The 14,554-nt window shown below is 35.8% G+C and overlaps 1 protein-coding gene across 3 annotated transcripts in view; it reads left to right on the forward strand.

The window, feature by feature from the left end:
• The window catches only part of LOC111149003 (E74 like ETS transcription factor 2), a 101,031-nt gene that overhangs the window by 47,665 nt on the left and 38,812 nt on the right, over positions 1-14,554 (forward strand). For all 3 annotated transcript variants that reach the window (XM_022505873.1, XM_022505874.1, XM_022505875.1), the window contains exon 4: positions 5,051-5,216. In XM_022505873.1, the coding sequence (XP_022361581.1) occupies positions 5,051-5,216 (166 nt within the window). The remainder of the gene's footprint in view (positions 1-5,050; positions 5,217-14,554) is intronic.

Raw genomic sequence — 14,554 nt, forward strand, 5'->3', positions numbered from 1 at the left:
CTTGCTTAGTGGGGAGCCTGGTTCTCCCTCTCCCTCTGTTTCTCCCCCAGCTTGTGCTCTCTTTTTCTCTCTAATTGGATAAACAAGCAAACAAACCGGGATACCATGTGTTGAAAGGATGTAGAGCACTGGAACTCATACATTTATAGTGGAAATATAAATAATATCATTTTACAGTTCTTTTAAAATGAAGTGCACAATTACTGTATGATCTGGTAAATTGACTCATAGGTGATACAGAATGCAGCAGAACAGAAGGGAGGGGAAGAGCAGGGACATTAATAGCAGCATTACAGCCCTGTTCATGATAATTTGTTACAACAGCTCCAAAAATTAATATATCCCATTTACAGCCTTATTTTCTGCATTACTTCTCACAGTTCTCTGATTACTTGCTTTGTCCTTAATTCCCAAATGGGAAAGCTTCCATGACTTTTGCTCATGAGCCTACAATTGCCTTCCACATCTATCAAAATCCTTTTCATCCATTCAGGACCCTGTTCTAGGAAGTCTTCTATAATCCCCCAATCTGAATCAATTCAACACCTAATGTGGGTTGAGGTTTATACTTCAAAGAGTGTTAAAAACCATTATTTTATATGTTCAGTTTTCCTTTTTGGCAAGTGGGGAGTCATGGAAGCTTTTTGTACAAAGAAGTAATACAATTCTGATTGTAATGTGAAAAGATGCCCTTCACAGTTGAGGGCAAATAGTAGGTTTGAATACTATTACTAGTGTTAAAATATGACAATTAGCTATCACTAATTGAGTATTTACTCTGTTCTAAACTCTGTGCTAAGCATATGTACTTTGTGGATATTTAATTTTCAAGGGACTTTGAGAGGTATGAATATGGTAACCTTTATCTTTTTCTCTCTCTTTTTTTAATACGAAGAAACAGGTTTAGAGAAGAACACAGGGTGGGAGAACAGGGAAAGATGTTGTTGTTTGTTCCATTTAAACATGTTAAGCTTGGAGTATTAGCTGATTATTCTTGTACTGATGTTAAGTTGGTAGTTTAAAACTTTGTTCTGGAGTTCAGGAGATGAGTCAGAGAAGAAGACAAATATTTAGTAATCATCAGTATAGAGGTGTTATTTTAAAATAAACCCTAAGAATGGGTGGCCTTGCCAGGGAAGGTAGAATAGAGTAAAAAGGAAATGCTGAGGACAGAACCTTAGTTAATTGGCTATATTTCAGTTGCTGGAGATGGAAGAAAAATCAGAGGAGATGCTTAAAAGTAGAGTGGTAGAAAGAGAGTGAAAAAGATGGAAGAAATAATTTTTAAAATGAGGTAAGAGTGTATAAGTGTATAAGAGTCTGCAAAAAGGGAAAGGAAGATGAAAAGTAGGAAAAGAATTTAGTCCTTATTGACATTTAAGAAAATAGTTTCAGTGAGGTGGTGGAATCCAGATGACAATGTGTGTGTAGATAACTAGCCAAAGAGACTATCTTTTGAGAGTATATACAGGTATGAGAAGCAAAGATCTGGAGTTTGGTTAAAAGAAAGAAAAGTTGAATTTTTCTAATAAAGATGGAACCATTGAAATGTTAAAATCCAACTAACGTATATGAGAGAGAAGAGTGGGTCTAGAATCCTAGTGGGTGGGGAAAATAGTATAAATGGGGAAGTTGACCTTGTACAGAATTCTGGACTCAAGTATTGCATGGTTTAGACAACTTGATTTATTTCCTACTGGTAAGGTGGAGGGGGAGAGTTCACAATATAAAATAATTCAGGTTAATGTTGCTAATAGTAATACTATTAGATTTCAGAGGAATTAAAGAAGTTATAAATCTCTTGAGTTATATTTACTGCTTGGGTCAGTACTAGTACTTGGGTCAGTACTAGCTCAAATGCCACTTCTGTTGTTGCATTCTGAGTTTCTGATGAGTGGAGATCTTGTTAGTTTTTACCTATCCCATGCTCCTGATTAACAACTGTTATAGCTAGGTGATGTTGCCTGTAGGTTGTAGTTATAAAGCTGAGAAAGAAGCATGGAGATTCAACTGTTAGTATATCCAATTTGTGGGAAGGGATTTTTAAAAAAGATTTACTTATTTGAGAGAGAGAGTGCTTGAGCAGGGGATGGGGCAGAGGGGGCAGGAGAGGGAGAGGGGAAGCAGACTCCCCCCTGAATGCAGAGCCTGAAATGGGGGTCAGTCCCAGGACCCTGAGATAATGACCTGAGCTGAAACCAAGAGTCTGTTGCTCAACTGACCAAGCCACCCAGGCACCCCAGGATTTTCTTTTTTAATGTAAACTTTTTTGGCCTCATACAGAGTAGGAAATTCAATGTTAATATTCAGCAGATGGGCTTGCTTATTTTTAATTTATTGTACCTTTATTTTTAATTTATTTAAATTTTCTGTGAAATGTTTGATACAAAATGAAAAGTGTATAAAATATATATGTTTAGTTTGAGAATAAAAAGAATAAATATTACTTGTCAATCAGGTTAATAAAATAGCATTTAGTAGTATTTTAGAATATGAAGTGTGCCTCTCTCTTAATATTTGCAGAGGTGCCATTATCCTGACCTATGTGGTACTATACTTTTCTTTATAGCTTTATTGTCTTTGGAGATACTCCTAAACATGTCGTTGTACTTTGAAAAAATGAATAATGTCCCAAGCTAACTGAGTTAGGAAATGATAGCATCATCACAGTTAGATTAAAGCTTCCAGGAAAAGAAAGTCTAGTCTGGCATCCGGTCACAGAGTTTCAGGAGGTTCTCCTCAGCAAGTGAGTAAGGAATGTCGTGAGTTAGTTCTTGGAAACATAGGGTCATCTTGGTCAGGTTTCAGGCAATGGTATGACCTGGTGTTGCAGGTTTGTTCAGCAGGTGTATATACCGTCACAGGGAAAGCTGTTCTGCTTTTTGTTTGTTTCCCAAACTCTTTGTTGCCTTCTTCTAACACTTAAGAGTAAGTAGATCAAAGTAGGACACATCTAGGAGGTGAAATGAGTGTTCTTCACTGATGTAGGTAGCAATGCAAGGTAGATACATCAAAGTAAGCCAAATATGAATAAAAACGGGGAATAGGCTTATCTGGACACTGTGTCCTTAGGAACAGTGCTGGTGGTTATCTTGGTGATGACAGTTTCTCTTCTGTCTCAGGAATCATGTTCCTGCAATCCAGACTGTTTGCCTTATAAATCCAGTGCATAGCTGGCATTCTGGGCTCACTCTTCACAGGCATCTTCAAGATTACTAGTGTTTCTCTCCCATTTTGAATCTCCCATATTTTCTATCTTAAGTTGTTGTCTTTATTAAAATTTTACTTTTGTTTTGATGAAATACAATCTCAACTTGCTTCTTGAGAAAGGATGTATGGAAGATGAATGTTTTGAGATCTTTCAAATTTGAGAAAATACCTAATTTTCATAAGATGATTTGACTGGCTGAAGAATTCCAGGTTAGAAATAGTGTTCCTTTCTAGGGGTGCTTGGATGGCTCAGTCTTTAACATCTGCCTTCAGCTCAGATCATGATCCCAGAGTCCTGGGATCGAGCCCCACATCGGGCTCCCTGCTCAGCAGGAAGCCTGCTTCTCCCTCTCCCACTCCCCCTGCTTGTGTTCCCTCTCTCTCTGTGTCTCTGTCAAATAAATAAATAAATAAAATCTTAAAAAAAAGAAATAGTGTTCCTTTCTAATCTGAAGAAATGGTTTCAATGTCATTTTTCTTTTAATATGATTGTTGAGAAGACTTAAGTCTGAGTCCATATTCTTTGTATGTGACTTGCATTTGGTCTCTAGAAACTTGTAGAATCTTCCTTTTTATCCCCAGTGCTGTGATATTTTACAGTGTTGTGCCTCATTGTAGGTCTTCCTTAATTTTTTTATATTAAATATCTGGTAGGTACTTTCAAATGGGCAGCTCATATGTGTCAGCTCAAAACATTTTCTAGAAGTCTTTTAATTTCTTTCCAACCTCCCCCCCCCATCCCCTGTTTTCTTTTTCTGGAACTCTATTATTCAGATATTGAACCTCTTGGACTATTCCTCTGATACCATTCTCTTTTCTCTCCTATTTTTCAAAAATTCATCTTATTTCTCTGGTTTCTGGAAGACTGCTTCAATTTTATCTTCCAAGCCTCTGTCTTTTTTATTTCAACTCATGTTTTTAACTTCTGAACTCTTTCTTTTTAAATCTTTATTAAATTGTATTCCGTTCTTGTTTTATGGCTATAATATCTTATTTCTATGAAGAATATGCCCCATATGTGTGTGGGTGTGTACGTATATGTATATATTCGGTGGTAGAGGCTCTTCCTTAGATGACTAGTAATACTTGGCTGCCTGCTCATCATTAAGAGTGGAGGTCTAAAAAGCTGATTGAAAACTCTGTTTCTGGTGCAATACCGATACAAACAAATATGCCTAATATTCCTCAAAGATGCTTTTGTTTTTCCAGCACCAGAAAGTTAATTCTCCAGTCTTCTCCTGAGGTGAGGGCCAGTTGCCTAGCATCATGCAGGAGGGAATGGTCTAGGAATCAAAGTGCTTTTCAGACAGCTTTAATGGAATCTTCCTGTTTGAACCCCTCCTCTTTCTTTACACCTGCTTCTCCATTTCCAGGAGTGATGGGAATTGCTTTCTGTGGGCTCTCCAGTGTAAAGTGTGTTGTCTCTCAGCTTCTTTTTGCTGCCAGGCTGTGTTTGGCTTTCTTGGGTTTGCTAAACCATTTCAATACACTTACCACCCACTTTCAATCTCCCAAGATTCTGTTGCTGTTATGTCTTCTCCTTACGGGTTTGTGTTGAGAAGTCATTTACTTTGTTTTTGTGGGTTTCATGAGGCAGTGCAATGATATGCATGTTTTTAATTTGTCATCTTAATCCTAAAGCACTGCTTATTTAAAATGTCACCTCCTGAGACTTGATTATTAAAGTTCCCTTTTCATCTGTCTTGGTTTTTACATTCATAATTATAGTACATGACACTCATTGTGTAGCCTGCTTGAGACTATGGGAACCAAGTATTTATAAGTAAATTGAGAATTTGTGAATAAAAAGGTTGATTATTTTCTCAATTTGCTCTTGTAGGAAAGTGAAAAGGTTTCTGACTATCCAGCAGTGATTGTGGAGCCAGTTCCAAGTGCCAGATTAGAGCAGGGCTATGCAGCCCAGGTTCTAGTCTATGATGATGAGACTTACATGATGCAAGATGTGGCAGAAGAACAAGAAGTTGAGACCGAGAATGTGGAAACAGGTAGACATCTCATAAAATGTTCATTATTTGTAACTCCTTATTTTGTGTCACTATTACTATTGCCAGATGAGTACTATACCAAGGAACCTCTTTTTGCTTGGAAACCAGTGAAATATCTCTTATTTAAGGGAACTGACATACAGTTCTACATTACAGTTCTTTTTAGTATAACAGGTCTCATATCATGGACCCTCATGACAAGATTACAGGCCCATAATAATAAAATTATCATTTTTTCCCCTGAGAGTGTGAATATTGACTAGTTACTTACTTACAGAAGTCCATAGGCTAGTATATGAGAGTAACTTTTTAATTCAAAAATAAAGACAGTAGTCTCATTCTATGACGGATTAAGAGTTTCTTTGAATTGATATTGGTGGAGCAGTATGATTCCTTTTTTCTTAGATCAGAAGCATCTTTGTAGCAGTCTATCAGAGTCTCCTTCCCTTTTTGTCTTCTGAGAAATTTTGATATTTCAGTCTTTCTATGGTGAGATAATTATATGTTTAGTTGGAGATTAATATATATAATTCTTAGAAAGATTTTCATTTTTGCCACTGGCCATAAAGAAAATAGAGTATTTTACCAGAAAGATTATAGTGACTATTTTGTAATAATAAACATTAAAATTTACCTTCAGCTCTTAATGAAGAAAAAGGATCCTTATACTTGGTTTACAATTCTAATAAACACTCTTAAATATTTATGTATGTATGTATGTATGTAGGCTCCATGCCCAGCATGGAGCCCAACATGGGGCTTGAACTCACGACTGTGAGATCAAGACCTGAGCTGAGGTCAAGAGTTGGACGCTTAACTGACTGAGCCACCCAGGTGCCCCATCATTCTTAAGTATTTAGATAAGTTTCTATAAATGTAGCAAAGTCCCATGACTAAAAATTTTGAATATTTGATGCCAGTAGCATTCCCTAAGACTACTAGCTTCTTCTACCTTACTGCTGTTCTTCTGCAGTTTTATTCTGATTTTCTTTTTTTCCTACAGTTGTATTTTTTATTGAGCTGCGGGATTAAAAGTTACCTGGCTCTGCAGAGCGATGATGACAACAGTGCCAGCAAACTCCATGTGAAGTGATAGTTCATTTTCTCAAAATAGGTAGCGAAACACTTTATATAGGCTCTGTGACCGGCCCGGAGTGGTACTTGATTTACAGTAGATAATGCAAGTGGTAGGAAGACACATGTGTGTTTTTTTGAGGGTTTTGGAGAGTTTTCCAGTCTGAAGCTAGAAGCATCATGGCAGACATAAATTTTCTTCTTGAGGAAAAGAATAGGAAGTACAGTTAAAAGTATTATGCAGGATGATATTTTGAAGTAGGTATTGTAACTGATTTTATTATAGGAGTGTAACTAGGGTGTAACTAAACAAAACTAATAGCACAAGAAAAAAAACTATGATAGCTTTAGTTGAATGAAAAAAAAGAACCTGTTTGAAATTTCTGGAAAATGTTTTGATCAAAAAATAAGACTCTGATTTTGGTAGCAAACTGGGAACTTTGTAAAGTATGAAAGCTACAGTACCAAATTCCCATTAGTAGAAAATTATATACATATTTATCACATTAAAATACCAGAGCAGGTCAGCCAGATCTTATGGGTTGTATAATTGATGATCAGTGCTTCATTAATTAAATTACTCATGTAAAAACAATTCCAAATAGGAAGCAAATATAATCTATTCAAGGGATTTTATTTTCTTAGTTATCTTGAACTCTGAGGATGGGGATAATCATTTGCAGGGGAGAGATATGAATGATTGTAATATTGAAAAAGAGGATATACCTAGTCTGGTTAAAAGAATAGTTACTTTTGTGATTTTTTAAAAAGATTTTATTTGTTTATTTATTTGTCAGAGAGAGAGAGCATGCACAAGCAGGCAGAGTGGCAGGCAGAGGTAGAGAGAGAAGCAGGCTCCCTGACGAGCAAGGAGCCCCATGTGGGACTCGATCCCAGAACTCTGGGATCATGACCTGACCGGAAGGCAGAGGCTTAACTGACTGAGCCACCCAGGCATCCCTACTTTTGTGATATTTTGAAAATGGTTTTTGACTAGTTGATAATATTTTTCAGATTGGTTTTCTTTAGCGCTAAAAGGAAATGTTAGTAAATAACTTACATGATTCTAAAATAGTCTAGAAGAAACTGAGAAGTTCATTTAAACATTTTAAATTCCATTCTGCCTCATTTTTTAAAATCTTTGTTTGCTTTACTACCTCAAAAAATAAAGAATAGTGTAGTATAGCTATTCTTGTCTCTCTTCACAGAATAACACTGTAAAACTTAGAATTCATTTATAATTCTTTTAAAGGCAATACCAAATGCAGACTGAAGTCTACTGGCTCATACATCTAATACAAGTATAATCAGAACAATTTAAAACACTCCCGTTTACTTATCATAAGACATGTGGAACTTGAGACTACAATATACTGAGTTATTTGAAAATATTATGGCTCACAGGTTTTTAATGCAAGTTTATAAGGATTGTTAATATATATAGATTAGTTTAGAATCAGTTAATCTGAACTTAGTTTTTTTTTTTTTTTTTTTTTAAAGATTTTATTTATTTGTCAGAGAGAGTGAGCACAGGCAGACAGAGTGGCAGGCAGAGGCAGAGGGAGAAGAGGCTGCCTGCTGAGCAAGGAGCCAATGTGGGACTCGATCCCAGGACGCTGGGATCATGACCTGAGCCGAAGGCAGCGGCTTAACCAACTGAGCCACCCAGGCGTCCCGAACTTAATTTTGTTTTTATTTAAAGAATAAAATGAGTTTTTAAAAAGATATTATTTTTAAGTAATCTCTACACCCAACATGGGGCTTGAACTTACAACTCCAAGATCAAGAGTCCCATGTTCTACCGACTGAGCCAGCCAGGCACCCCGTAAAGAATAAAACACATTTTTAAAAAGTTAAAATCTGAATAAATTTTCATTCTTCTGACATCTAGAACATATACAGATAAATAAATGTTGTTATGACTTATCCTGATGTATTTACTTTTAGGTAGTGAATTAGGATCAGGTTCATTTCTTGTGGTGCTATAAATTTTTAACTTAAATTCCAAATATATATATAGGCTTTGGAGAAGAAGCTGACTGGGAAGAAAAGGAAAGAAATATTTATAAGATGTCTACAGTGGTTTTTATTTGGTGAATTGGTGGACATGAGATCCGTTTAGAACAGAATTTCCTTTTGTACATCTAGGAAATGCTTCCTGGAATGCTCCTACATTATAATTTAGATTATATTAGCCTAAAAATGTTCATAATTATATTTAGTGACCTGTTATATCAGTTCTCTGCATGTTTACATTGAAGTTTTTCTCTTTTATTCCTGTTTGCCCATATGTATATATCTATACCAGAAACAGTGTTCATGATGAAATCCAGGCAGGAGTATTAAAATTACATAGTGGTGTATATTCAGCCATCTTATTTTATGCATAAAATAATTTCTCATCTTGTTAGTCGTAAATGTCTTTTATAGACAGAGAAAATCTACATTTTCCTCAGAGCTTATGAGTAATAGTTAGTAATCCTCTCAGATTTTATAGGAAGAACCAAATATGTTTGAGACTTCAAGTGTATTCATCTAAAGTTATAAATTGCTTTTTTAAAACAATAGATTGCTTTTCGATGATAATTGGATATCAGAAATCATAAAGAGTCTTTGAGGAATAGCAGTGAAGTATGAATGAAGGGTGGTCTTGACTGGCAGGCTGGAAATACCTTTGCCAGTGGCCGCAGAGCCCACCAGCTCTGGAGACCTGCTAGATAGACAGAGGTGCTGAGCTGGGGCTGGAAGGGAGTCTCTGGGGTTCCCTACTAAGACTTGAAAGTGCAGTCTTTACGTTTACTCTTTAAAAACCATATATATGTACATATGTATAAAGTACATACAAATTTTAAAAGGCTATTATAGGTTACCATTTAAAAAGGAGTAAGTTTAAAAAAGTAAAAATAAAAAGTAGTAAGTTTATACCAATGCAGTCAATAGTAGATAAGTTTTGATAGAAATCTTAAGGCTTAGCTGAGAAGATTGAGCTGTTTAGGATCTGCTTCTTCATCTTGCACCTTAACTTGCTGTACTTATCCTCTTTTTTTTTTTTTTAAAGATTTTATTTATTTGACAGAGAGAGATCACAAGAAGGCAGAGAGGCAGGCAGAGAGAGAGAGAGAGGAGGAAGCAGGCTCCCCGCCGAGCAGAGAGCCGGATGCGGGACTCGATCCCAGGACCCTGAGATCACGACCCGAGCCGAAGGCAGAGGCTTTAACCCACTGAGCCACCCAGGCGCCCTGTACTTATCCTCTTAAACTTTGGCTTTAATTTATGATAACACACCAGTAGATAGTTTGCATTTCTCATGTGCAAGGGTACCGTTTTCAGCATGTTTCTTTCCTTCAAGGGGTTAATAATGTACTTATATATAATATAAATCATATTGAAAATATAAAGCAGTATGGGGGCGCCTGGGTGGCTCAGTGGGTTAAGCCTCTGCCTTCGGCTCAGGTCATGATCTCAGGGTCCTGGGATCGAGCCCCACACTGGGCTCTCTGCTCGGCGGGGAGCCTGCTTCCTCCTCTCTCTCTGCCTGCCTCTCTGCCTACTTGTGATCTCTCTGTGACAAATAGGTAAATAAAATCTTAAAAAAAAAAGAAAATATAAAGCAGTATAGAACCAATAGGGTGTTACTTATAAATTCAAAGACATTTTCAGAAGAAGAAAGTTCAGTTTACAGGATTAGGGAATGTTTAGAGAAAGGAAGGGGGACAGATGGTAGGGTTTGGATGGGCAGATAGGAGGTAAGTGAAAGGTATTGTAGGCTGAGGGAAATATAATTAGTAGTGGGAATATTCCAGTTCAAGGCGCATTTAGAAGATACTGAGTAAATGAGGCCGTGACAAGGGGTTCCATTAGGAGTTGTGACTAGACTGTGATTTAAACCAAGATTTAGTGATTAGGCGTGTAAGAAGCAAAATGGTTTGGAAGGTTTTGAGTAGAAAGTACTATGTAATTAGTTTCTCAGGAGATAGTGGATGATTGTAGGGGAAGGGATGAAGCAAGACTAGCTGTTGTAGTATGAGTTTAGACATGACTTAAGCAAAACAAGGTAGAAATGATAGGAACAGAAGGGGCTGATATAAGCAATACTACTATATATGCTCTAACAATCTTTGACATGACAAATTAGGGGGAGAGGCATAGTTAGCTAAGATACCACTCATTTTTTTTTTACCTTAAGTGATGATCATAATATCATATAGTGATTTGAGGAAGGCAAGACTGTTTTGGGAAGCAGGTAAGTTTGGTAGTAGGTGTGTTGATTTTGAGTTGAAGCAGAACATCTAAGGAGAAATATTTAAGCATTTAAAGATGCACAAATATATAGCCAGGATCCCATCACAAAGGAGATGTCATACTCAAATTAGGATAACTAAAAAAATGTCTTACAGAATGACTAGTTATAAATATATGGGCAAGAGTGGGGAGAGCATAAGAAATAGAGCAGAGGCGGCGGCAGCAGCGCTGTTTCTGTCCTTTGGCCGGAGGTCCAAAGGGAGAGAATTGTTGCTGGAACCCAGAAGAAGAGAGCCCTGGAAAGAGGGTCACCTTGGGAGAATCTGGGACCTTTGAGCAAAGGATGCAGCTGGCTTGAGGATGATGCCACAGAGAGGAGCAAGGGAATAAGGACTCTGATTTTCTTCTCCTTCTTCCCTCTAATCCCCTACCAAGGCTTTCCATTGACCCAGTGCAAAGGGAAGAATATTGATGGTTACTTAGTTGTGGCTTCAGAGTCCTACTTTATTACTTACCTGTCAATATTTAACGTTTTCAGAGTCTCTTTCGTTGTCATAAACTAGTAACTCAAGGTCGTGAGGACTACATAAAATAAAGATATAAAGCACAGTGCTTTTGATGTAGTAAGTGCTCCGTAAGTATCCCTTTAACTTCATTAGAACCTTTTCTTATGCCTTCAAATATGGAGAAGGTTAAGACAGAACATTTGTTTGCTTCTCTGTTGTATTTTTCTCTTTCCTTTCACTTCCACTTTAAAAAAAAATGTTCTATACCTTCAGTCTGTTCTTTTTCCTTGACTTATTGTGCTTTGGCACCTACCTTTAGCATTCTCCTGAAGCTCTTTGTTTATCAGATGTCAAAAGCCACTCCTCTGCTAAATTCCGTGACTCACGGAATCATCCAGAAGTAGATCCTTTCAATCTGGCCTTCTTATCTATTGAAACACTGTATTCTAGCTGCTTTCCTTAGTGCCTCTTGCATGGACTGTGCTATTTATGCTTCTGAGCTTTTGCTCAAATACAGTTTCCTGTCAAGACTGGGATTAGGTTTTATCCATTTTTTTAAGGCCCCACTACACAAAACTCTCCACAGTGATTATGGCCTACATTAAACTCTCCCATTCCTGATCCTCTGTGAGACCATCTGGACTAAGGCTCTTGACCGTGTACTTTCTCATACTGCTCTTGTGTGTATGCGAACTCCTTTTGTTTTCAGAGTGGATATATGAGTCTTTCAAAGACAGGGACCATACTTCTTAATTTTGTTGAACATAGTATATAATATAGTGTTTAACACATAACTGCTAGGAAATACAGATTGAAATAGATTTGAGTTTTGCCTCAGTATGGCAGCATAATCAAGAATCATCTATGTAAAATCTAAATATATTTTCTTTTTTTGTTAATATGCTGAACATTGAATACCTTAGGGTTATTTAAAATATAAAAAGGTAGTCATCCAAAAACATCAGTATGGCCATCCAAAATATATCAGAGCCATGATGTTGTGATTAGATTAACTTCATCTTAAAGTCATAGTAGGTTTTAATCATTCATACTTATAGCTAAATTTGATTTTTTTCTTGTAAGAAAATCAACACATGCTCATTGGAGAAATTGGGAAGTATTACAAAGAAAAACAAACAGTGAAAGTCACTCATAATCCCTTACCAGCAAGGGAACAGCAAGTATTGCTTTTGATATTTCTTGCTGGCCTTTTTTAAATGTACATTTTAAGCAAAATTAACATTATGTTATATAATACAAGTAGATTTACTAATCTTTACTAATAGACATTGGCCGAAAGCAGTCTGGTAGCTTCCTACTTCTCTCTTCTGATTAGGAGTAGGACTTTGGTTCTTAACCAGGTATCAAAATATAAAAATTTGGTGTTAATAGTTAAAGAAATGATCAAGAAAACTTACCTTCTTTTTGTGATCAACAAAATTGTGTTTAGAGATTAGTTGAAAAGATAGACAGATGATAAGAATTTTTACCTAATTCAACAAGAAATCACTGCCTTTTTTTTTTTTTAAGTAAATGAAAGTAGCTTTTTGAAATGCAATTTAAAAAAATAAAACCAGATTTCTGTCATGAAAAATAAGTTCAGGAGCCAGATTTCTTTCTTGAAAAATCTCAAGACTAAGTTGACTTCATGATGAGCTGTGATAACTTTTGTATTTGTTATACCATCAGAAATCCTCCCTGTGGCACAAAAGGACTCTTTTAATTAGAAAATATTGTTGCCACAGGGAGGTAGAAGATCGACATGAAAAACTGGGGATCTGAAAAGGAGCCCCTATCCTAGGATTACCTGAAGGTGAAACAGATTGAGCCAGAAGGAAGACAATGCTGGTAGGTTGGTTTTTAATTTACTAAGAATGTTTACAATTTTACATTTAATTACAATTATTTCAACTACCTATTCCATATTTTTGCTTAAAGGGTGACAATGATTCCTCCCTTAGGAGGAAGAAATAATACAACAGTATCTTTCCTCCTAGACAGTTTGTTATCTCTGTTAACCCCTGGCATGTTTCTAATATTTGTTTCTTTTTATAGATTAAGTTCTAGGGCTATTTCATGCCTCCACTTCCATGGAAGCTACTACTGACTGAACATCTTCAAGTCTTTTTTTTTTCCCCCCATTTCCCCATTTCTGTTATTTCTTCTTCTTAAATCTAGAGTTTTTCCTACATTTTTTAAAGAAGTGTTTTCTTTTAATTATCTATTTTTTTGAGCTTAGCCTAGTCACTAGTTTTCTAAAAAGGTAAAATGTGAATCTTAAGTTCATTTAGTTTTGATTCTAGAACTGTTTGAATTATAATTGTATTGTGATTTAGATGAGTTAGAAAGCATTATCAGAGAAAAGTTTTTAACATTTTCATAACTATATTTCATTTAGCCTAAGATACCATCTGTTGTAAGGAACATTTTTGGACCACTAAACGCAATAAGTGCTGCCAGTTACAAATTTTAGGATACCATCAATTGTAAGGTACATCCTGATTTCAGAGATGTTAAAATGTGAAAAAAAGTACATCTTAGAATTAATGAAATATGGTATCATGCAATTATGAGTCTTCCTGAAATTCCTATTTACTGGGAATTGGACATTAAAATATCAGGTTTATAAAAAATGGAGGTGAGTTGTGGTTGTAGAAGTCCATGTATATGCTGAGTAAGGTCTCTAAACTCTTTACTGTCTTTTAACAGAGGGTGTTTAAGCGAAAAATCATGTTTAAAAGTATTGTTTAAAAGCATACAAAGTAATTATAAGGTATTAAATTATGAAGAGTATAGAAGATGAAAAAGGGTTTTAATAGACACATTACTTCTTCCATCAGTAGAGTTTTATCATAATTGTTACTTTTTAATCAGATTTTGTGATCCAAGAAGAAAATGAAATGAAGCTTCTGCTTTCTAAACTATAATTTTAAAACAGGATCCTTTAAGGACTCTTTAAAATAGCCATTGATTTTTAGTGCACTTGAATATATGTTTTACAGATTGTCATGTGAAGGAAAAAGATAGTGGCCAAAAGTAAAAAACTACCCTGTCAGTTAATAAAGCAGAAACAAAAACTAATGATTTTAAATGGTATTTGTATGCTTTAAGAATCATGTTTTATATATTAGGAAAGATAAGTATATCTAGAGAACAGATCAACTAAGGGTGTTTGCTTTTGGAAACTAGTAGCACTCATTCCTTTGTGCTCAGACTTTTAGTTTTTATTTTTATGTTTTTTTAAAGGATTTTATTTATTTATTTAAGAGAGAGAGAGAGGAAGCACTCGCCCTCTATCAGAGGGAAGGGCAAAGGGAAGGGGAGAAAGAGAAAATCTCAATCTCATGACCCTGAAATCACGACTTGAGCTGAAATCAAGTGTTGGTTGCTCAACTGACTGAGCTGCCCAGTCGCCCCAGACTTTTTAATTTTTAAAACACTACTTAATTTCCAATTTCACTAATAATGTGTCTATGTAATTTTTATTCATTTATTTTTTTAAAAAGATTTTCTTTA

This window comes from Enhydra lutris, unplaced genomic scaffold (genome assembly GCF_002288905.1).
Source record: "Enhydra lutris kenyoni isolate GAN:26980312 unplaced genomic scaffold, ASM228890v2 scaffoldscaffold21, whole genome shotgun sequence".
NCBI classification, from domain to species: Eukaryota; Metazoa; Chordata; class Mammalia; order Carnivora; family Mustelidae; genus Enhydra; species Enhydra lutris.